The sequence below is a fragment of the Arvicola amphibius genome, chromosome X (genome assembly GCF_903992535.2).
Source record: "Arvicola amphibius chromosome X, mArvAmp1.2, whole genome shotgun sequence".
NCBI lineage: Eukaryota > Metazoa > Chordata > Mammalia > Rodentia > Cricetidae > Arvicola > Arvicola amphibius.
Window position 1 is genome coordinate 137236801 of NC_052065.1, and position 25617 is coordinate 137262417.

The 25617-nt window shown below is 35.8% G+C and overlaps 1 protein-coding gene and 1 pseudogene across 3 annotated transcripts in view; one reads left to right on the forward strand and one right to left on the reverse strand.

Annotated features, from left to right (window-relative positions):
* The window catches only part of Brcc3 (BRCA1/BRCA2-containing complex subunit 3), a 34921-nt gene extending 14995 nt beyond the window's left edge, over window positions 1-19926 (forward strand). For all 3 annotated transcript variants that reach the window (XM_038317112.2, XM_038317111.2, XM_038317113.2), the window contains 4 exons: window positions 1204-1259; window positions 12353-12484; window positions 13007-13050; window positions 14776-19926. In XM_038317112.2, coding sequence (XP_038173040.1) covers window positions 1204-1259; window positions 12353-12484; window positions 13007-13050; window positions 14776-14927 — 384 coding nt within the window. In that variant the 3' untranslated portion in view covers window positions 14928-19926. The remainder of the gene's footprint in view (window positions 1-1203; window positions 1260-12352; window positions 12485-13006; window positions 13051-14775) is intronic.
* LOC119805604 lies at window positions 7330-7426 on the reverse strand (annotated as a pseudogene).
* Window positions 19927-25617: the final 5691 nt, after the last annotated feature.

Genomic DNA, 25617 nt, shown 5'->3' on the forward strand with positions numbered 1-25617 from the left:
TAAAGGAGCAAGTCTTGAGTATTTCTTGGGGGAAGATCATCCCTGACAGAGGAAATAGCAAGTGCAAGCACCCTAAGGTGAGCATGACATTTTCAGAGAACATTGAGGAAGCTGGTGTGACTATAGTAGAGAGGGGAAGATGATGACAATGTATTCCAATTTGCCTCAGTCTCAATTTTTATACTTATATTACAATGCTCTAATTCACTAGCCTTTTTTGTCTCTTGAAAGTCTTCTGGTTTGGTCATCCTTAAAGAGGACCAAAATGTAATGGGAACTAGTTCTTGGAAGACCTTTACTTTGCCTCTGAGTTGTGAAGCTATTACAAGGTGACTTTATGTCTTAATAGAATTACTCTAGGTATTATATTGCTAGTGGACTGGACAGGATTGGAGTGAGAAAGGTAAAATTAATGGCATCAGAGAAATCAGTTAGGAAGATATTGCCAGTAATCTAGGCAAAAGATAATAAGGCTTTGATCATGGTGTGTAGAAGATAAGTGTGCTAATAATGAATATTTTCCATGAATTCACTATCTTTCAGAAACACTAGAATTCAATATCTGGAACTTTATAATTTTTTTGAAATGCTTTTGGTTTTTTTACAATTTAATTTGCGTATTATCCTCATAAATAATAAATGAGGGTAATCACTTTCCTGGTTCTCGTATTTGTTAGTAATTGTCTCATGAGAAGATGTTTGGCTGTGATTTATGTTAATTGTGTATGTGATCCTTCTCACAGAAATTGATTTATTATGGTATATTCTATAATCTTTGGAATTTCTTTTAGCCTCATATGTCCATAAAAGCCTTTGAGCTTTAAGTTAGAGTCTACTAAATTGCTATGAAATTTCCAGCTCAAAAATGATTAATGGTACACATGGTGGTGGTGTCTCATGCCTTTAATCCTAGCACTCAGGACACGGAGGCAGGTGGATCTCTGTGACTTCAAGACCAGCCTAGTCTACAGATCGAGCTCCAGGACAGCCTAGGCTACACCTCTTTGTCTTAAAAAACAAACAAAATGATTAATTGTTGAAGATAGAAATGCTTGTTGTACTGAGTCAGTTATTATACATTGTATATGTATATTGAATACTATAATGTAGTCTGTAATGATATTCAGATATTTTGTCTCAAGAAAAAAATAACAAAAATAAATCCTTTTGTGTATGACATTTCATTTCTATTTTTTTAAATAGACTGGCCGAGTACTCTACACTTGCTTCCAATCCATACAAGCCCAAAAAAGCTCAGAGTAAGTATGACAGAGATGTTATTATTTATGGATTCCTAGTCATGAAATTGATTGTTCTGTTTCATTTAATTTTTCTCATTAGTATTTCTACTCTTATCTACTAACAATTCTAAAAAAAAATAGAATTTCTTTAGCAGTTTGTGTATTATGAAAGTCTAGGAAGCTGAAGTCAGACACATAATCTCTTTGTTATAGTTATATCGCCATAATCTTAGTCCACATTTCCCAAATTGTGTTGTACTGCTAGTTTCCCTTTCTCTGGTGTGTTCTAAAGCAAAGACCAAAAGTGAAGAAATTTAAAGATTTTTATAGATAATTCTCTGTTGCTACAGAAACTTTTTCAGTGTTGCTAAGGATTGAACCCAGGGTCCCGTAAATACTAGGCAAACATTTACCATGAATATGTAAGTCCTACCTTTCTGCTATAAAAGTCATTTAGAATTATAGTATTTCATTCAGATGTTTGTATAGATTAATATTCTCATTAAAGCATGGTAGTCAGAGGCTGGCGAGATGGCTCAATGGTTAAGAGCACTGACTACTCTTCCAGGGGACCCGGGTTCATTTTTCAGCTCCTACATGGCAGCTTCCAACTGTCTTTAGTTCTAGTTCCAGTGGATCTGACACCTTCGCACAGACATACATGCAGGCAAAACACCAGTTCACTAAGAAAAGCAAACAAAAAAAAAACCCATAGTAATCTATTGCTAGGCATGGTGGTATGTGCTTTTAATCCCACCCAGTACAGAGGAAGCAGAGGCGGGTGGATCTCTGTGAATTCCAGGCCAACTAGGGTTACATAATAAGATCCTATCTTAAAAAACAAAAAAACCCAAAACGAAATCAAAACAAACAACCAAAACTCTGTCTACTTTTTTTTCTGTCACAAATAAAGATGATGGTCACTGATACCATCCCACTTCATTCTTCAAAATGTAGTTACTATGTTTTCATTTTGGGGGGTTACTTTTCTAATCTTTAATAAAGTTCGATTCTTTTTATTTTTGTGTTTTGAGACAGGGTCTTATATACTCCAGTCTGAGCTCATGATCCTCCTCCTTGCGTCTCCTCTGTGTTGAGCTACCACACCCACCTAAAGTTTGCCTTTGTATTTTATTAACAGTTGACATTAGACAATATTGATTTGGCTCTCCATGATTACTAAATTTTCATAGTTACAAGCATCTCTGCTCAAGATTATAAACATATGTTTTGTGTATTGATTAAATTATAATAGAAAATAAATTTATCATTACAATTAGGTAAATGTTATTCCCTCTTCAACTAACTAATATGAAGTAATGTACTATTAATGATGTTTTTCACATAGATTTTGTTTTGTTTTTATTTGCTTTTTGCTTTTACATAATGTTTTGAATAGATTTTTTCCTTCATTTTTATCACTTCCTTAGTTCTAAACTCTTAGGAATAATATGAAAACACTCAGAATCTCCACATTTGAAGAATTATCCCATGAAACCATCCTAACCTGATCTGACATCTCACTTTGGCTTGCTGCTCAACTGATATCCAGGGTGGTGGGGTGGTGGTTTCTTTATTTATTCTCCTGAGTTTTATCCATTATAGGGTTCTTGATTTATTGTCATTTTTCTGGAGAGATCCTCTAGTAAATTCCTAAGAATGGTGAGACTTTTTTTCTGAATCCTACTTCTCTGAAATGTTTTATTCTTAATAATAGTTATGAGAATTGAGGCATAAGTCCTGAACTCCAGGTTAGCATTCTCTTTATCTTATCTAACACATTCCTGTCTATGGACTTGACATCCTAGCAGAAGCAGGTCCATTATCAGCTTCTCGCACAACTTACTCTTTCTTAGTAGGACACATGTCAAATTCTTTTCCCCCATCCCTCTATATTTGCTCCCTTTCTCTTTAGAGAACTAGAAGTAGAAGGGAACTTCTACAACATTTTTTGGGCATTTATTAAAACTGTAAATTAGATGTTATATACATTGTTGACAAAGAAAAGTTTGCCACATAACAGCAGAAATAATATAAACAATTGGCACTGTTACTCAACATTTAACTGGTAGTTATGGCCAGAGCAATATGTTCAACATCAAAGTTAGACAAAGTTTCATGGTTCATGTTCAAAACACAAAATCAGTTGTTTGTATATATCAGCATTTTACAAAAGAAATATGGGAAAATAATTTCATTTAAAATAGCATTAAGTTTAGATATAAGAGAAAATTTAACCAAGGCGAGAAGAAATTTGATGCATTAGAACTAGAAAGTACTAAAAGAAATAAAAGAATTTACACATACATATTTATATGTATATGTATGTGATTGAGTTTGCTTCTTTATTTCAGTGATAAAACAATGCTAAAAAAGTTTGGGGATTAAATGGTTTGTTTCACCTTGTATCTTATAGCTTACTATTAAAGGGAGGTGTTGTAGGAATTTAAGATAAAAACCTAGAGCAGAAACTGATGCAGAGGTCATGAAGGAGTGTGCCTTACTGGCTTGCTCAGACGTTTTCTTATAACACCCAGGACCACCTGCCCAGGGGTGGTACCATCTATAGTGGGCTGGGCCATCCCATATCAATAAATTGCTCTCACTGATATTCCCACAGGCTAATTTGATGAATGTAATTTTTTTGATTAAGGTTTCCTCTTTTCAGATTACTTTAGTTTGTGTCAAGTTAACAAAAACTAACACAGTGATATATAGAATACTTGATACTGTTAAATGATAATAGTCCCTAAAGATATCTAGAGTCAATGAAATACTTATATATTCCAAAGGTCCTTTTTGTTGCATACATGGAAAAGATAATTCTAAAATCTAAGATGTATAGAATAACCAATATCGATAAAAAGAAGACAAAATCAGATAAATACATTTTTAAAGCTTAATATAAAGCTTGCATAGTATGAAACTAATATATATATATATATATATACACACACACACACACACACACACACACACACACACACACCAATGGAATGAATTGAGTGATTCAAAATAAAACCAAATCAGCCTTCAGCAAAGGTGCCAATGTCATTGAATGAGAAGCGAATATTTTCTTCTGAGTGGTGCTTTGACAATTATATATAATTATATATAACAGTAAAGTTGGACCCCCCACTTCACAGCATATATAGAAATTAACTACAGATAAACTAGTGAACTAAATATGTAATCTAAAACCACGAATACTTAGAAAACATAGGTTAAATCTGATGACATTTGAGCTTTGCAATATGACAAGTTTTCATAGATGTGAGAGCAAAACATGAATAACAGAATAGATACATTTGTAAAACATAAAACTTGTTTATGAAAAGATTAAGAAAGTGAAAAGGCAGCCTATAAGATTGAAAATATTTGCCAATTTTATAACTAATAAAGGTAAACTATCTAGAATATTGGGAAAAAATGTAACATTATACATGATAGTTCATTCCTGTAATCCTAACACTTAAGAGGCTGATTCTAGAGGATTGCAATGAGTTAGAAGAAAATCTCAGTTGCATAAAGCGTTATGGTTCAGCTAGGGCACACCATGACATCATTGCCAAACTTTGTCTCAAACAAGTCTTAATATTGGATTTGGTGGTAAATCACTATAATCTACCAGTATTTGTTAGGTGGAGGCAGGAGAATCAGAAGTTCCAGGTTACTTTGGCTGCTAAGCAAGTTCACTGACAACCTGGGCTACATGGGATCCTGTCTCAAAACGTCAAAAACAATAAAGACAAATTATCAATAAAAAAATGAGTGAGCCAGACATGGTGGTGCATATCTTTGATCCTAGCACTCAGAAGGCAGAGTTAGGGAAATCTCTGTGAGTTCAAGGCCAGTGTGGACTATATAGTGGGTTCTAGGCCAGAGAGGGCTACACAGTGGGACTGTCTTAGTAAAGAAATGAGAAACAGGAATCACCAATGTAATAATACAATAATGAAATTGTTGACATGTCTATATATTTATAGATAGTTTAAAAAAGCAGTAATAAGGGACTAGGGAGATGCCGCCGTAGCAAACTAGATAATACTCCTGTCCAGAGAATAGAAGGCCAAGATTACCAAGAATTTATGTCATGGACTAAAACTGGCCAGTGGTATCAGAGTGGCTCTGATCAGTGATCCCACCACAGGCAAGTCATCAGCAGTACTTTTGAACATAAATTGTTAGACTTTCCAAATATTTCTGGCTTAAGTCACTTTTTGAACATACGCTGTTTGGTAAATATCCTAAAGAAAATTAATGTAGTCAGTTTCTCAGTGAACATGTTGGAAATCAAAATGTCTTTTCTTAGCAGAGAATGCACCAATTACTATTTTAATGTTTTCAGTGGACAACGAGAAGGAACCCTGGACAGGTTTGCTAGTTTTTCGTATGCCCCTTGTTTAATTCTAGTTATAAAGATAGAGAGGTGAATGCAGTTAATTCAGAACATGGGAAGAGTTGGTGAATGATACCTGGAAACTCTTCCAGTCAGAAAAAGCTACAGGGGATCCCAAACATCTCTTTAACAAATTTTGGATAGTTAACAATATATTATAGAAACTTGACTCAATTAAGAAAACGTTGCCATAAGACTAAAAAATACTGAAATTCCATTCTACTCATTCATCCAATCTGATGGCTATTTCTGTTTTAGGTCAATAGAAGAACTCTTCAAATATTTCATAGAAAATTGTTAGGTTTTTCCCATTTTGAACTTTTTATAAGATATTAGAAAGATATAAGGTAGAAGTGTTTGTCTGCTCATAGTCTTTTGTAAGTGATCTGCAGATGAGTTTCAATGTTAACTGGCTGTTAAAATTTAGATAGTTTAGATGGTTCTAAGTGAAGAACTGAAGAACATATGAATTACTGGTAGGTTTTCTAAGTATATCAGGGGAATGGTGCATGGTGGAAGACTGGTAGGTTTGACCATATAGCAATTCAAAAATCTGTAAACAAAATGAAAACATGGATGAAAATAGATGACAGAAATTATTTGTAAAAACAAATGTTTTATTTTTAAGTAATAATTAGTGATAACATGTTGCTTTTCCTGTCAAATTGTCATAGTTTTATTTTATTTTTGCTTTAAATATTGTTCAGTTTGGATGTGGCTGTTGTTCTGTATTACTGGTGATAAATGGAACTCCCAGCTGCTCTAGTCTTTCTGAAGGACAATTTATTTTATTGTTATTTAATGCCAGGTCTCACTGTGTTGACCAGGCTGGCCTCAGACTTGTGGCAAACCTCCTCATCCTGCTTCCTGAATGTTAAGATTACATATACAAATATGGCCCAAAATTCTAACAGTTACATTTGTGTTGGATACAAGCCAGAATGGAAACAAAAAAAATTATGAATGTGTTGTGGCAGTTATAACTCACATGCTGGAGTCCAACCTGACTTTGAAGATTAAATATACTGTCTACTTAGCCCTGTGACTGTGAACTTGCAAAGTTAGTGTAGTTTTTTTAAACATCTCTTTTTTTTTTCTTGAGACAGTGTCTCACTGTGTAGCCCCTGGCTGTCCTGGAACTCAAAATACAGAGCAGGGTGACTTCAAACTCACAGAGATCCATTTACCTCTGCCTGTGCCTCCCAAGTGCTGGAATTGAAGACATGTGCCACCATACCCAGCTAAACATCTGATTTTTGTATTTGTAAAAAAAAAGGTAATGGGCTGGAGAAGTGTATCAATGGTTAAGAGCACTTGCTGCTCTTGTAGAGTACCTAGGCTCAGTTTTCAGCACCTACACAATGGCTCACAATCTTTTGCTACCCCAGTTCCAGGGGGTCTTATGTCCTCTTATCACCACTTTGGGTACCAAATATACTGTGAAGAGACATACGTGTAGCCAAAAACACTCAGACACATTAAAAAAAAACTTTAAAAGTAAAAAATAATAGATTAATAAATAAAACGGAGGTGATACTGCATGCTTGTTGTGAGACTTAATTAAATTAATGCAGACCAAATATTTTCCATATTTGTATTTGGCACATAGTAGTGTTTCATAAATACTGGCCACTCTGGCACCCCATAATCATGAGCATATGGGTAATTATTATCTTTTATTTATTTTCTGTAATTATGGAACACTTTATGAGTTTGTATGTCATCCTTGTTCAGGGACCATGCTAATCTCTGTATTATTTAGTATATGTGCTGCCAAAGTGAGCACTTAAACTTTTCTGTCTTATTTATTTATTTTTTGTTACTAATACTTTTGTAATTAGAAGTTAACCTTGCTGAGCTTAGTGCGGTGGCTCATACTTACAGTCCCAGCATGTGGACCAAGGCTATTAAGCCTAGCATCTTAAGTTTGATCCTCCTGCCTCCTAAGTGCTGGAATTAAAATCATGCACAACTACCACCTGGCATTCATTCATTTTATTTGTTTATTTGTTTGTTTGTTTAGGCTTTTTGGTACAGGGTCTCACTATGTAGCCCTGACTGTCCTGGAACTCATTCTGTAGACCAGGCTGGCCTCGAACTCACAGAGATCCTCCTGCCTCTGCCTCCTGAGTGCTGGGCTTAAAGGTACACACCACCACTGCCCAAAATTTATTTATTTGTTTATTTATTTATTTATTTTGGGCTTTTGGTGTAAGGTTTCTCTGTGTACCCCTGACTGTCCTGGAACTCACTCTTTAGACCAGGCTGGCCTTGAACTCACAGACATCCACCTGCCTCTGTCTCCTAAGTGTGATTAAAGGCGTGAGCCACCATGCCCAACTTTAAAAAACATTTATTACACGTATGTGCATGTTTGTGTTATTTTTTATTAGAGTTACAGGTTCAACTCTGCAGTCTTTGTTTGCATTTCCTGTGCGTTTTGGAATATACAAACTCTAGTACTTTACTCTTCCTTTCTTGTCAGCCCATTCCTTCCTATGCACCATCAGGCCAGACATGAGCTTTATTGGAAATCAGTTTCTTACTGTTATTGACAGATTGGTGTTACATACTTGCCACAAAAGTAATTAACACACCAGATTTCTCTGGTTTTGGTTTTAATGCTTTTGTACATTTTGATCCTGTGCAGATCTTATGTCTGCTACCTCAGACTCGGAATACTAATGACTGATAGTGAAGTTGAGGCTGGAAAATGCTGTTGCTATGGATTTATCTGCATGTTTGTGTTTTGCATGCACATATTTATTATATGTGGACGTGTGCTATGCCATGGTATACATGTCAAGGTCAGAGAACAACTTTCTGCAGTTCTCCATCTACTGTTTGGGTCCTGGAAATCTGATTCAGGTCATTATGCTTGTGCAACAAATACCATTACCCACTAAGCCATCTTTCCCTGTTAATTCTTTTTCAGTGTTCATGGCTTTAAATAATGGTTTAACTTTCTTCATATTATTTTTGCTTCATTTCATAATAGATTGTTTTCATTTTCAGTTGTTTCAGGTTTTCTTCTAATTTCTCTTATGAGTTTTTTTTAACCCATTTGTTGTTTAAGAGTATCTTGTTTAACTTATTCATCTATGGATTTTCTGCTTTTCCTTATGCCATTCATTTCTAGTTTCCTTATGCTACAATCAGAAAAAAATTACTTTTAAATTTTGCATGTGGTCTATCCTAGGGAGAGCATTTCATGTACATTTGAGAATAAATAAGAACCAGGTATGATAATGCAAGCCTATAATCCCAGCACTAGGAACCTGAGAAAGAAAGATCACAAGTTTCAAACCAACCTGAGATATTAAGTGAGTTTCAGGTCTGCTTGAACTATATCGAGAGGCCCTGTCTAAAATTTTAAAAAGAGAATTAGTTCATTATTATTTTGAAAAGAGAATTATTCATGAAGTATTTTATATAAATTTTAAGGCTTATAATTTCCATCCATTCAGAAGTTATTTGGGTCAGAACTATATTCCTACTTCATTTTTTTAAATTCCTTTTTTCCTTTCTTTTTATTTCTTCTCTCTCTCTTCCTTTCTCTCTTTATTGCTGGAATATGAGCACAGGATGACATCTGCCCAATGGTCATCACATTTTCCATGTATAGCATGAGTTTTAGATTTAAGAAATATAAAATGCTGAAGAATTCTCTGCTTTTCAGCTCAAATCTCATTCTCCATGTTGTTAGCAAAGCTTGTGGCTTAAATTTGATGATGGAGTTGAATTAATTCTATATTTAAGGTTTCTATATTTGTCAGTCTAGCAATACTCTTGTATAATTACATGCCTTCTTCATTTCTCATTACTCCTAGCAAAGTTAAGTTTTAGGCAAAGCCTATCATGCTCCTTTCTCTTTCTCAAATGAGAAGAGTGGTCACTGATCTCTACTCATAATCTATTCATTGTTTCTTTCTAGACATAATTTATTTGAAATTACTTTTATTTTCACACTTAGATATTTTTCCTTTATATCTCATTATTTGATATTTTTTGTTATAGTGAAGGTTTGGGTGGCTTTCTAAATTCTAGCTAGTATAATTACCAGATCACTTTGTATTTAGTTAGGAATTGGGATAAGTCAAGTCTTTTAGTTTCTATACAGTTGTCTCAGGTAGGGTTTTTATTGCTGTGACAAAACACCATGATCAAAAAGCAAGTTGGGGAGGAAAGAGTTTATTTGGCTTACACTTCCAGATCATAGTCCATCATTGGAGGAAATCAGGATAGTAACTCAAAAAGGCAGGATCCTAAGTTTTATCAGAGACTGCAATTTAATTTCCCAGCCACCCATACAAAAACTGTATTAATTACAACACTATTTGGCCACTGGCTCAGACATATTCCTAGCTAGCGTTTACATCTTAACCCATTTCTATTAATCTGTGTATCACCCCTAGGCTGTGACTTCTGGAATGGTAAGGTTCTGCTGTCTTTCTCCTTCAGCAGCTACATGGTGCTTGCATGACTCAAACTTCTTTTGTCCTCTCTCTCCTTGGATTTTCCATCTTGCTTTATTCTGCCCTGCCATAGGCCAAATTAGTTTCTTTATTAACCAATGGTAATAAAACATATTCACAGCATACAGAGGGGAATCCCACATCACCTAAGGCAGGAGCTGTTGCAGAGGACATGGAAGAGTGCTGCTGGCTTGTTCCTCCTGGTTTGCACAGCCTGCTTTGTTATAGAACAGGACCTCCACCCTAGGAATAGCACCACTCACCATGGGCTGGGCCCTCCCCTGTTGATCACTAATTGAGAAAATGACTTACAGCTGGATCTCATGGAGGCATTTCCATAACTGGATTGCCTTCCTCCATGATGACTCTAGCTTGTGTCAAATAGACACACAAAACCAGTCAGTATAGTGCTGTAGTTCTATTTTTGTTCCTAGTATGTTTACCATCATATGCCTGAGAATAGTTTACAGGTCTTCTCTACCCTTGCATTTTCTCAGCTATAATTTTGTCATCCTGAACTCACCAGTACTTTTGAAAACTATTTGCAACTTCTTATCCTATAAATTTCCTTGTTTAGAATCATACTTTTCTGGGGAAATTGGATCTGTGAGAGTCACCTCTGAAATTTTCTCCCTATTGGCCCCATTACTTATTGTCTTGGCAGCTCTCCAATGACTACTGTTAGACAGTTTTTTCTTTAAATGTGCTTTAATTGTTTTTAGTAGGAAAATTTGTTATAAAAACTAGTTTATTATCAGAGGCAGAATCTCCATCGTTAGCTTTAGATACCTATGATTTTATCTTGGTTCTAGATTTTGAATTTTAGTCAACTGACAGAAACTCTGCAGTTTCTTCTATGAATTTATGGAAATGTATGTTCCATATTGTATACTATTGAGACCATTTCTGCTTATACACCCAGAAAATTTAATTGGAAACCTGGTTAAGAGAACTAAGAGTAGCCTACTGACTTCTTTAGTGTTTCTGGACCCATCATTAATATTAATCACTGTATTTTACTTCCCAAAGGCTACTATTGTATGTTGTTTCATTAACTCTCCCCTAATTATGTGAATATGGGTAAAAGAAAGATAGTTGTAATTTCTTGTCATGTATGTTTCATCTAAATCATATAGGACCAAAAGACACTTTTCGTGGATAGGAAGAGAAGGCAGGAGAGAACTAGATCTTATTCTACTTTACTGCCATGTATCTATGGATTTCATAATGTAGAGGGTCCCCAGACTGGATCATCCACTGACCCCACTGTTAATGTAGGCTTTAGGCATATTGGGAATGAGAAATATATACAAGGAACTTAACTGAACTTAGACAAGCCTGTCTGTACCTTCCATTCTACCATGAAATGGAAGTATGTGTAAATATCTTACCTAGTTTTATCCATAGAAGAGAATAAAAATTGAGGGATGATTGACGTAGGAGGGTTTTCTGTTTTGTGTTGATTTCATTGGTTAAATAAAGAAACTGCCTTGGCCTTTTGATAGGACAGCAGCTTAGCTAGGTGGAGTAGACCGAACAGAATGCTGGGAGAAAGAAAGCAGAGTCAGGCAGATGCCATGAAGCTCCGGCCCAAGATGGACTTAGGTTAGAATCTTCCCGGTAAGCCACGACCTCGTGATAAACACAGATTAATAGAAATGGATTAATCAAGATGTGAGAGTTAGCCAGTAAGAGGCTAGAGCTAATGGGTCAGTCAGTGTTTAAATGAATACAATTTGTGTGTTGTTATTTCGAGTGTAAAGCTAGCCATGTGGGAGCCGTGCGGGACATAAAGCAGGCCTGCTCGCCTCATCACTACAGATGATATTTATGTGAGTAATTCCATCTACAAAATGAATATGATAGAGTCACTGAAGTATCCACATTTGAGTCAGTTTATTCAGCTTCATGCAACTTTTTGACTATAAGCAGTATTAGTTGTTTCTTTTATTTGAACAGCTGGTCGTATTGATTTTGAGTTCCTAAAGGTTTATGTTAAATTTACAGAACTAGATTCATATTCTCTAAGTGACTAGAGAATAATGAGTGCACAAATGGACTTCTAATTTGCTCTCCAGAAAAGCCTTATTTGAACTCTGTCTACTTTCAAATTGAGTAACTTAATGAATTATAGTAATATGTAATCTTTGAAGCACTCCATATTCCAAAATCATTAAAGTGTAAATAACTTATTTTAATTAAAGGATAAAATGTGATCTAAATTGGTTGTCTTACAGGTATGAGAGAATTGAAATCCCAATCCATATTGTACCTCATATCACCATTGGAAAGGTATGCCTTGAATCAGCAGTAGAACTGCCAAAGATCCTATGTCAGGAAGAACAGGATGCATATAGAAAGATTCACAGGTAACACTTCTTCAGTGTTTCTCTTGTTAACTTCAGTGAAGACCCTTTATCTTTAATAGCTCAGCTTTTGAGGCCCCTTTCCTTTTAACCTGTCTGGGAGAGAGCTTCACAGCAGCTTCAAATCATGTTTTTCACACTATATTATAATGACCTCTTTAACATTACTATCTTGCCTCATATATTTTGGATCCTTCAAGACAAAACATATTTCCTTTTCTGGTTGTGAAAAGAAACCACAACATCCTAGTGATCCCACTGTGTAGTACTGGACCTTATTTACTAAATGTGTAATATATCAAGAGCTTCAGAAGAGATAGTAGTTTCATAATTATGTCTTTGAATTATCTTTTGAATTTTTAAATAAATCATATCCTCCCCCCAATTAAATTTAAAGTTAACCATGGTGGGAACTCAGATCATCTAATCAAATTGGCAAAGTTCTGATGCAGGTTATGATTTTGTCAAACACCTGACCATTTTGATTCTGCATTGTTGCTAATCTAAAGTACCTTATCCCTTTAGCCTTACACATCTGGACTCAGTAACCAAGATCCATAATGGCTCGGGTAAGATTTTTTTTTTCTGAAGGAAATGGAGTGATTTCTGAAATACTCATTTTATAGAAGCAATTTTAATTCATCTTTGAGTTTTCAGTTTCCTTCTCTAGAAATTTAATCTTGTTCCTTACATTTCCTTGAAACCCTATAGACACTTAAATACTATAAATGTGGTCTTATGATAAGACAGAAGGAAAACTAGAAAAGCTTTTTTATAGACTAGCTCAGTAGTGTGCTGGTATGTTTAAACACTATCTCTTAGGGAATCCCAGTTGCCATAGTATTTCATAGCATGGATGCTCAGTAACTTCCAGAAATTTTAGAAATATGCCATTATGAACTGGTTTTATCACATTACTACCGACCTATTTTAGTCTTGTAGTAAGAGCTAGAAAAGACAAGCAGGTAGAGGAAAGGGAATACATCAGGCAGGATATTTTCCATGTGAATAAATACAGAAGGAATTCCTGGGTAAGTCTAAGGATCAAAAAATAAGTATGTAATATGTACCAATTTACTTTCTTCAACATACACGCACCTCTAGCCACATCTACCATTCAGCTAACCCAGATTTCCCTATTTAATGACTAAACAGAGTAGAGTGTTGCATGTCTATAGTGCCATCTCTGGTAAGGCAGAGGCAAGAGGACTGCCATAAGTTTGAGGCCAGACTAGTCTACACGGAGATCCAGAATAAAACCTGGCTACTGATTGACTTAAAAAAAAAAACTAAAACAAACAAACAACAACAAAACATTTATGAACTAAATTTCTGGTGAAGAACATTGGAATGTTTTCTTTTCCATTTTATGTATTTATTTGTTTATTTTGAGGCAGGGTCTTTCTATGTAGCCTTGGCTGTTCTGGAACTCAGTATGTAGACTACCCTGTTCTCAAGTGCTGGGCTTAAATGTATACACCGCAACAATCATGAAAAGATTTCTGATTGGTAGATAACTAATTTGTGAAAACAAAAAGGGAAGCTATATCTCATCATTTTTTATCTCAGTAAAACATGGCAAAGAGTTAAGATTGGTAATGTTGGTATATAACCATATTCTAAAATCACAATAATTTAAAAAATATACTAACATCTCAAAAGTGGACAGACTGATCAATGTACCTGGGCAGTGCCTAAAGACAGGTGCATGTATATGAAAGAATTCATATTTAATTGAAACTTTGGAATTAGTGAGGGATAGGTTAGTCACTAAATATCATCTATTCATTTGTTTCTTCATCCAAAAAAGCCATTTAAGTACCCTTTCCCTGCTAGATAACCTTCTAGGCACAAGCCCATAGTGCTGATCAGAAGAGACAAGCTTAGATTCTGTGGACTTAATTCCGTTCCATTTGAGGAAACAGTAAGTCCTACTGGAGATGGGAACCCTTCTGTTCTTTCTTAGCCCTTTAACATGAAGAAATGAAGAGCTAGCCATCGTTTTCCTTTTTCAAATTTTATTTTTTTTACATAGATTTCTATTTGGCTTATGGATCTAGGGCTTCAGAATATGTACCTGTTTTGGTCAGCTCTTTTCTACCTTGTTGACTACTGGAAATCATTTACCAGTTCTACTTTAGAACTTTAGTTTAGTACTTTAGAAACTTGTTTCTCCAAGCCCTTTTTTTCTGTGCCCAAAACTAAGATATTGTTGGTAGTATAGTAGGAACATGCCAGTGTATAGTTCCTTTTATAGTTATCTCATGATTATGTTTTTTCTTTTCTTATTGAAGTGTTTACCAAGAATTTGTGCAGTCAGATGTCGGCAGTCAGTGGGCCTCTACTACAGTGGTTGGAGGACAGATTGGAGCAAAACCAGCAGCATTTGCAGGAGTTGCAACAAGAAAAAGAAGAGCTTATGGAAGAGCTGTCTTCCCTAGAATAAAGCAAGAGGACAAAAATGTGATAATATTGTTTTTCAGTTTGTGTACTGAATATGGTTCAAAACTATATACAACTCCTATGTAGGCAGATAATTCAGGAGCACTTTTTATATCCCAACAAATAGTTTTATGTATATAAAAATATAAGATGTCTTCCTAAAACTTCTCCAGAGCTTACAGAATTCTCTTGCCTACAGTTGCTGTAAAAGAAAACATGCAGGATGATTTACAGAATATGAAAGTTATTTTGTAAGGGTTATAAGACGTACATTAGCAAGGAATATCTGGGAATAAAATGTTTGATAAGTTTATTCTAAAGAACATTTATTCTAATTTTGACCCGAAATGTCAATGTGCATCCCTATTTGCCCTGGAACTCAGTATGCATACCTCACTAAGCTGCCCTCAAACTCAGAGATCCACCTGCCTCTTCCTCTGTAGTGCTGGGAATAAAGATGTGCACCACCTACCATGCTTGGCATTAAATGCCTATTCTTAATGAAAATACCTGACCTAAACTTTTTTTTTGAGACAATGTCTCATTATGTAGCTGTGGCACATCTGGGACTCACAAAGATCCACTTCCCTCTGAATTAAAGATGTGCACCAGCAACATAAACTTTTTAGAATTTTAAGTCTTTGTTTTTATTTTCAGATATCCATCCTGTATAATTTAAAGGAAGAACACTTGGTATTTCAATTTTATAGTTTGATAATTTTGTTAGGCAAGTAAATCATAAGTACTGTAGGGTTAATGGAAAGATGTGCAGGACTTAAGGGTACCCACCTCTGTTGATTATTCTCACTTAGAATCATGTGTTAGGACTTCCTTCTTGATCTCTAAATACATGTTATGAGATATCTAAATTTGAATTCTGTGTGGATGCTCTCTTAAGCAAACAATTGAGTTATAGCTTATTTGAGTCTAAAGCAAATTCTTACTGATCCTGTATATCTAAGATTTAATTATAATATGACCATGACTTTTTAGGATTTAGGTTATAGTAGAAATCATACTTCAAAAATATGATGATTGTATTTTATTATTCATTCATATGTAGACATTAAATGTATATTTGTGTATTCAGAAAAATGTTGAGCCTTTTGCATACTGGAAACTGAAATGGGAATTAGACAAAAGAGTATGGAAAAAAAGAGTATAAAGAAAGAAAACATTATCAGTCCCAACCATAGTGATAACTGGGGGTTTTGGTTTGTCTTTTTATTTTTCCATAGATTATTTTTCAAAATCCTAGAAATACTTGCATCAAAATCACTTGCAGTTCAAAGTTCAAATTCAATCTTTGAGGCTAGAACCCAGAAATCTATATGACCTTCTTAGCTGATTCTGAAGCATACTTGTATTTGAAAACAAATATTCTTAGAGCATATGGAATGTAAATGCTGTATTTTCTCTAATTTCCTTCCACCATAATTGTTCTTTATTCATTTTCTTTTTTTATAGGGCAGATGAAAATACTGGGCATATAATTTTTTAAACTAAATCAATTTTGAATAATATAAAGGTGGAGGGCCCACATTATATAACTTCAAGACTTACTATAAAGCTGCAGTAATCAAGATGCTATGATATTCACAGAAGAAAAGATGTATAAATCAATGGAACAGGAAAGAAAATTCAGAAATAAACACAGAATAATATGCTTAAATGATCAAGAAGAAAGGACAGTCATTTCAACAAATTAAATTTTCACAAATTAACAAAGTATCTTATAAAAGTACCTCAAAATGTGTCATGGATTTAAATGTAAGCTGGAAAACTTAAGGGAAAAATCATTTAAAAATTTTTTTTAGAAGTCAGGTATTAATCTTCAACTCAAAAGGCACCATCTATAAGAAAAAGAGTAGATATTTGGACATCAAAATTAAAACTTTTTATCCCACAAAATATTAAGAAGAAGAAAGGTAAACCATGTAATATCTTATCAATGGAAAAGATAATATGCTCAAAACTCAAAAATAATCCCAGTAGAAAATGAAAAAAGACATTTTTACTAAAGAGGGTAAATAGAAGTAATTATATGAATATATATTGACCCTCATAAGTCATTGGGAAATTCAAATTAAAACAACAATGTGGTATGATATTATCATAATTGCTAAAGAGAAAATTGTGAAAATGCTAAGTACTGTGGAGAATGCAAACAATGACAGGAATGTAAAATACAGCTACTGGGTAGAAGAGTGGAAATTTTTATAAAGTTAAGTATACACTTATCATGATCCAGCTGTCATACTGCCTTGACACAAAAACTTTTACAGAATTTTTCATGGCAACTTTATCTGTGATAGCTGCAAATTAGAAGCAACCCAAATGTTCTGCAGTAGGTAAATGGCTAATCAAACCATCCCTACCATGGAATATGACTCTGTAGTGGAAAGGAACATATTACTAATATAATTTAGATGAGCCTTGGGGCATATAGTAAATGGAAAAAAGTGAGTCTTAAAAGGTCACTTACTATATAGTTGCATTTCTGAAGCGTTGTTGAAATGTCAGAATTAATGAAAAGGAAGAACAGATTAATGATTTCCAGAGTCAGGGACTGGACATTATATATGCATTGTTAATACAGTGTAACATAAGAGTTCATTTAGGCTGATAAGACAGTTTTGTATCTTAAATTTAGTGTTTAGTACATAAATCTGTTCCTGTGCTAGCATTTTATAGATTTATATACATAAAAATACATGTAAAATCTAGCAGAAGTGAATAAAGTCTGTAGCCTATTACTCAGTGTTATACCATTACCATAATGTTGGTTTTGAAGTTCTATAGTTGTAGAAGATCTTACAAGTAGGAAAAACTGGGTAAAGGGTATGTGGGATTTTGTACCATTTTTTACAATTTCTGGTAAGTCTATAATTTTGCAAAATAAAAATTTATAGGTTTAAATAATAAGAAGTAAGGTTCTTATGAAATAAGACTGATTAATGAGCCATGTGTAGTGGCACATGCCTGTAAGAATTCAGGAGGTTGAGGTGGAAGACTTATCACAAGTTTAGAGCCAGCCAGTTGGGCTAAACCTTGTCTCAGAAAAAACAAAAGGGAGGAGAGAAGGTAATATAAAGAAGACCTTGGAGGGGGAAATAAAATGATTTGTATATTAGGCCAACTATGAATACAAGTTTGTTTCATTTTCATAGATAAAATGAGATTATAGTAGACCATGAAGGTTACTTTTCAGTGTTTATATTTTAAAAATGTTGATCATCAGAAAGAACAATGATCTGCATGAGATGTGATTATTTTCCCAATTACACCTAAGTAGTTTACCTTTACACAAAATATTGCATTCCAATACACAGCCTTGTATCCTTTCTGCCTTTTCAATCACAATCAAAACTGATTGGAACAAAAGGTACTTGTTTAGATAGGTGTTTTCTCCCTCTTTTTTTTTTTAAGCCTGTCTTGAGATAGGGTCTTATGCTACAGCTCACGTTGGCCTCAATCTAGAAGTTTTCTTTTTTCTTTTTTTTTTTTTAGTTTTTCGAGACAGGGTTTCCCTGTAGTTTCTAGAGCCTGTCCTGGAACTAGCTCTTGTAGACCAGGCTGGCCTCGAACTCAGAGATCCGCCTGCCTCTGCCTCCCGAGTGCTGGGATTAAAGGTGTGCGCCACCACCGCCCGGCTAGAAGTTTTCTTGCCTCTGTCTCCTGAATGCTAAGATTACAGACATACAACACCATGCCTGACTGCTTCCTTATTTCCTATACTTGAAACCTGCATTCTGACCTTGACTACATTGCCTTTGAAACCATTCCTCCTAAAGTTACCGATAACCTCCACATAGTCAAACTCATATTCTTTTATTTTTTTTTTTTTGAAAACTGCCATTAATAAACCTGTGGCTTGACACAGTTGGTCCTTCTTCCAAATTTACCACTTTGTTATGATGTATTGAGTTATTTTCTATACCCTATCTGTCCCCTCTAAGAATTCATTCATACCCTTCTCCATGCAGTTACAAGCAAATCCATTTCTCTCTCTACACCTGTCTGAATTCCAGACTTAGATTTCTAGCTACCCATTATATATTTCCACTAAGCAGTCTTATTACCACGTTGAATTTGATAAATCTAAATTCGATATGTTTATGCTTCAACATATATATTCTTTTTTACTTTCTTACCTCAGTGAAGGGGAACATCCATATGCACAAACTGGAATCCAAACAGGCAACCTCAACATCTCTGTCACCTTTTTCACTGTTTGCATTGGGACAGAGTTACAGCAATTTGGATTTTTTTTGTAATCTAATCAGAGTTGGAATGTATGGAATAGGTATTATGAGGAGGAATGCATGGTGCTTAGTGGCTGGGTTACTTCATGAAGGCCTAAGAGTTCTTATCTTTGTAGTAGGGCAGGAGCAAGATCTAGTGAAAGCTGTCCTGTGTCAGTACCCTCACAGTGAAGAGGAGACAATGATCTCTTACATTAAATAAAATAATGCGTTGAGGAAAATTGAAGCAAGCTTTTTCATGCTTGAGACATTTTTTTACAGATACGTAAAAAAAAGGATAAAATTACCCCCGTGATGTTAAATGGAAATAGAAAGTTAATATGATTGTTTAAAAAAAGAATTACGTTTGTCATTTGAGAGAATGAGTGGTATACCTGTATACCTCCAATTCTTACCTCTGCACATTGAGAGGGAATAGAAATGGCACTAGAGTAGCTAATGAGGACATCTGCCACCAAGTTGCTGGACTTCAAGTACTATTCTCCACTAACAGTGAATAGAATGGACTCCAGAAATGAGTGCATTTGTATATGGTGAACTGATTTTTAACAAAAATAACAAGACAATTGAATGGGAGAAACAACAGTCCTTTCAACAGCTGGTGATCTGACAAATAAATATCTGCACAGAATAATGAAGCTGAACCCTCCACCCCATATCATGCATGAGTGGTAACTAATAATGTGTTAAAGATTTAAATGTAAGAATTTGTAACTATTAAAATATTAAAACAGTAAATCTCTATGACTTTGGTGTTAACAATAATATTTTAGAAAAATCACAAAAAATAGTTGTTGGACCTGATGCAAATTTAGAAATGTTGTAGATTAAAAATATAAAAAAAGAAAACTCAATAAAAAATGAAAGCTCAGAAAGCTTTACAAATAATATATCTAAGAATCTAGTATCCAGCCAGGCAATGGTGGCACACAACTTTAATCCCAGCATTTGGGAAGCACAGGCTCTTTGTTCTTTATTTATGGCAAGAAACCAATTATGAGTGAGTACATCCCATGTTCATCTTTTTGGGTATGGGTTACCTCACTCAGTGTTTTCTATTTCCATCCATTTGCATGCAAAATTCAAGATGTCATTGTTCTTTATCACTGAGTAGTACTCTAATATGTATATATTCCACACTTTCTTCATCCATTCTTCCACTGAAGGGCATCTAGGTTGTTTTCAAGTTCTGGCTATTACAAATAATGCTGCTATGAACATAGTTGAACAAATGCTTTTGTAATATGATTGGGCATCTCTTGGGTAAATTCCCAAGAGTGGGATTGCTGGGTCCTGAGGTAGGTTGATCCCAAATTTCCTGAGAAACCTCCACACTGCTTTCCAAAGCGGTTGCACAAGTGTGCATTCCCACCAGCAATGGATGAGTGTACCCCTTACTCCACAACCTCTCCAGCAAAGGCTATCATTGGTGTTTTTGATTTTAGCCAATCTGACAGGTGTAAGATGGTATCTCAAAGTTGTTTTGATTTGCATCTCCCTGATTGCTAAGGAGGTTGAGCATGCCCTTAAGTGTCTTTTGGCCATTCGGACTTCTTCTGTTGAGAATTCTCTGTTCAGTTCAGTGCCCCATTTTTAATTGGGTTAATTAGCAATTATGTTTATAGCAGCATTATTTGTAATGGTCAGAACCTGGAAACAACCTAGATGCCCTTCAGTGGAAGAATGGATGAAGAAACTGTGGAATATATACATATTAGAGTACTACTCGGCGGTAAAAAACAATGACATCTTGAATTTTGCATGCAAATGGAGGGAAATAGAAAACACCATCCTGAGTGAGGTAACCCAGGCCCAAAAAGAGGAACATGGGATGTACTCACTCATAATTGGTTTCTAGCCATAAATAAAGGACATTGAGCCTATAATTCGTAAAAAAAAATCCTAGAGAAGCTATATTAGAAGGTGAACCCAAAGAAAAACATATAGTTATCCTCCTGGTTATTGGAAGTAGACAAGATTGCCGGACAAAAAATGGGAACATGGGGGTGGGGGGGGATGGGGGGATGGGGAGAGAAAAGGGTGAAGTGGAGGATGGGAAGAGCTTGGGGGAATAGGATGGTTGGGATATAGGAAGGGTGGATATGGGAATAAGGAATTATATATCTTAGTTAAGGGAGCCATTCTAGGGTTGGCAGAGACTTGACTCTAGAGGGGTTCCCAGGTGTCCAGGAAGACGACCCCAGATAGTTCCTAGGGCAGCTGAGGAGAGGGTGCCAGAAATGTCCAGATACTATTGTCATACTCATGAATATCTTGCTATCACCATAGAACCTTCACCTGGCATTGGATGGAGAAAATGACAGAGCCCCACATAGGAGCACCAGACTGAGCTCTCAAGGTCCTGATGAGGAGCAAAAGGAGGGAGATCATGAGCAAGGAAGCCAGGACCGCGAGGAGTGCTTTTACCCATTGAGACGGTGGAACAGATCTAACGGGAGACCACCAAGTCCAGTCGGAATGGGACTGATGGAACAGGGGACCAAACCGGACTCTCTGAATGTGGCTGACGGTGGAGGAGGACTGAGAAACCAAGGACAATGGCAATGAACATGAACTCTACAGCATGGACGGGCTCACTGTGAGCCTTGTCAGTTTGGTTGCTCACCTTCCTGGACTTAGGGGGAGCTGGGAGGACCTTGGACTTAACATAGTGAAGGGAACCCTGATGGCTCTTTGTCTTTGGAGAGGGGTGGAGTGGGGGTATGGGTGGAAGGGAGGGGAGGGAAGGGGGAGGAGATGGAAATCTTGAATAAAAAAACGAGAAAAAAAAAGATTGCTGGGTTCTGTTGATTTCATGTTGTTTTTCAGATTGTTGGAGGAATTCTTGCATTGGCGCCTGCCCATCTCTTCTTCTGAATGCTCCTCTATGGATCTTCTTTTACAGGATCAGGTGTCCTTGCTTGCCAAGGAGCTTGCAGACAAAGGGCCTACCTTGCTGAAGGCAGGCTATTGAAACAAAGAAACTCCAGCCCACCTGGTTGCACTCACTACCCAGTCCCAGCGCCCTATTCAGGCTGAGCTGGGGATGTTATGAGCCCGAAGAGGGGAGGAAGAAGGGAGGGTTTTTCTGGATGCAAGCTGGGTGGGTGGGGTAGGAAGAGAGAGGCAGTATCCAGGGAGAATAGCCCCAACCCGAAGACCAGAAAGAGTAGGGGGTTGCGGAGAGGCTGTCCTCCATCTCCCAGGCTGCTGCCATGAGTCAGGAACTCCCTCACCTCCTGGATGTATCTTCTGGTACTGAGATCAGGTCAGATTTTTATAACTCAAAACAAGCTGAGTGAAGTTTCTAAAAATAAAATGCCAGTTGCAAATACCTGATTCATGAGGTACCGTGGTTTTATTGGCTTCCTCTAAACCAAGTTTTACATAGGCTTTATATCCTTGGGAAACTCTCAGACAAGATTCACAAAGGGCAACAAAAGGTATTTACAGCACAAAAGAAGGACTAGGGGTTGGGTGAAAAGCTAGGCCAGGTATAATCCAAAGCAGTTTCATGGCTAGTGGAGGTTGCTTGCTAACCCTCTGGCGCTAGGCCAGCGGAACATTATGCCACAGATTCCCCTTTCCCTTAAACAAAATTTAATTTTTTCGAAGGTTAAGTAGCCACACAGTAAATACAGCTTTTTTGCTATCTATCTGACTTAAAATCATTTTAAAACAAGTAAGGCTATTGTTGATAGAACAAGAGCAACACCTGCCCCAATAAGAATTCTATTAAAATGATTTATAGGATTGAATGAAGCTATGGTATCTACAAGACTTTCCATAATATCCATTCTTGTCATATCAGATAACTTTTTTATAAAAGTCTCCCTAATTTCTTTTTGTAAATAACAGAGAAGAATTAGGGTGAGCCATCAAATGCATCTTAACTTTATCCCAAAGTTACTTGTTTTCATTAAATTTCAAGGGTGTAATACAATAAGAAGAAACATTCCAATCACATTTTAATTGTATCTGCTCCTTCAAAATTTCTAACTGATCCTCTAATATATAACAGCTTGCCTTAACTCAGCTAACTCATTCACTATCTCATTATCAATTTTATTTTGTTCAGTCCATAGTTCTGATGGATGTTTATGCCAGTCTCTAATGAATTCAGCAGTTTAGATTTCTTTATGAAGTGCCACCCCAGCTGTCACTGCTGTTGCTGTCAATGCAAAAATTCCCATAACAACTGTAATAACCAGGCCAACCATTTGATTTTTTTTAATATTCTCTCAATGAACTTCTGCACCAGGGTCATCACAGGAGAGTCTTGCTACAAAGAGTCTCAACAACTTTACGTGTATCAGATTGCAGGTCTTGCTCTAAGAATATATAAACTCTGCACTGTTACTGTGGAAAACATGACAAGAAATAAGTTTGTAGAGTTTAGAGGCTTGAGAAACAGGTTAATTTAAGTTACAAGAGCTAGTTGGGAACACATCTAAGCTAAAGGCCAAGCTTTGGTAGTTAATAAAAGTTTCTGTGTCATTACTGGGGAGCTGGAGGTCCCCCTCCCACAAAAGTCTAATGAGAAAGTCTGACTACAAAAAAAAAAACCAGAAAAAGTAATATGTTAATTCTGCTTCCAAATAACATAAAGATCTTAGAATACTAACTCCAGAGCACCCTTCTGACATATATTTTAGTGCTTCATATACCCCCTTGTTTAGCCCTTGCAAATTAAAATTATAAATGTTAATAATAGTAATGGTAGTTTTATTTAGATTCAGTTGCATATTTATAAATTGTTCATTTACCATTCTTTTTGTATTAGGATCATCTCTCTTCATTGAAAGAAGTCATGTGCATTTAATGTAGTCATTTTGGTGATAAACTCAGATTTTGTTTATCTGAAAATAAAGTCACACTCATTTTTTTTGAGATACTGTTTTGCTTTGTTGTCCAGGTTGATTTTGAACTTTGTGATCCAAGCTGGCCTCCTTAGAATCTTTCTGAATCTTCCCACTATCTTGCAGCAGGTTTTCTGGTCCTCTGTTCTTACAGTCTTTCTGACCCCTTCTTCTACTACGTTCTAAGTCTTAAGTGTAGGGATTGTGTTGCAGATGTACCAATTGAGGCTGTGCACCAACAGTCTGTATTTGATCAGCTGTGGATCTCTCCTGCAAAAGAATAATAAAATTAATAATAATAATAATAATAATAATGTGGTTTTTAATTCTATTTGTGGGCATAAAGATAAGAGTTCAGAATACAGTTTGAACTATATTGATTTAGGAAAATGGTAGTAGTAATTTCTCCTCCAGGGCCGGTTACTTCTCCAGCTATTGGTAACCCTTGTACTGAGCAGGCCTTAAATTCAAATCTACAGCTGTTGGCTACCTCCAAGGTATAAATGCCAATATCACACCATTGGGATATCTTGTTGGACTAGTCATTGTGGTTTGCAGGCTTAACAGCTGGGTAGAACTACTGATTACTTTTCTCCCTTGACAATTTGCATAGGACCTTGTGATACTAGTCCGGCCCTGGAGGAGAAATGACTACTACTCTCTTCTGTATTATCCTCCCTTCCCTTCTATGGTTGTTATCCTCCACACTTTTTCTTTCTTCTTTATAGTTCCTGTGTCCAACTATTCTTCCCTCTAGAGCTCCTTACTCCCCCACAGTCTCTACTCTGGCTTCTGCTGTTATTTTAGGTTATATAATCAAATCTAAGAATTCAGACCTGGGACCCTCAAATAAAAGACATATTTGGCATTTGTCTTTATGGGTCTGGGTTACTTTGTTCATTTATCAACTGATGAATATTTAGGTTGCTTCTACTTCCTATCTACTGTGAATTAATCTGCAATGAACATGGCTGAGTAAGTGTCTGTGAAGTAAGAATCTCTAAATCCTTTGGGTATGTGCCAAGGAATGGTATAGCTGGGCCATATGGTATATCTACTTTTGGCTTTTAGAGAATCTTAATACTGATTTCCATAGTGGCTGCAGCTACACCAGTTTGCAATCCTACCAACAATAAATGAAGAGTCTTCTTTTGTTTCAGGAATTTAGTTTTCATGGTATCTAGGGTAAACATTAGGATTAGTAATTTTCACTGTATCAAGGGCAAACATTATAGTGAATACTTGTTTTCTAGAAGTACTTTGGCCTTGAAGAATCTATGTGGAAAACAGTGATTGTTTGCCGTGATTTGTGGGATTGTTTTTCTGAAGCAGTGTTACAACCTTTGCATGAATTCAGTTAGAAGATACCTATGGCACACCTGAGACTCTTGGATTATTGTATTCTGCAAATGATACACAATAAAGGACTAAAGTAATGTGGGCATTGATGTTTTCCTATAGAGAGACATATAGATTAGATAGGACCTTGATATGAGGAAATACTTAACCTAAAAATCAACTGTGTAATGATCAATAAATATGTCTTGTATGACTGTCCGAGGTTCAGTTT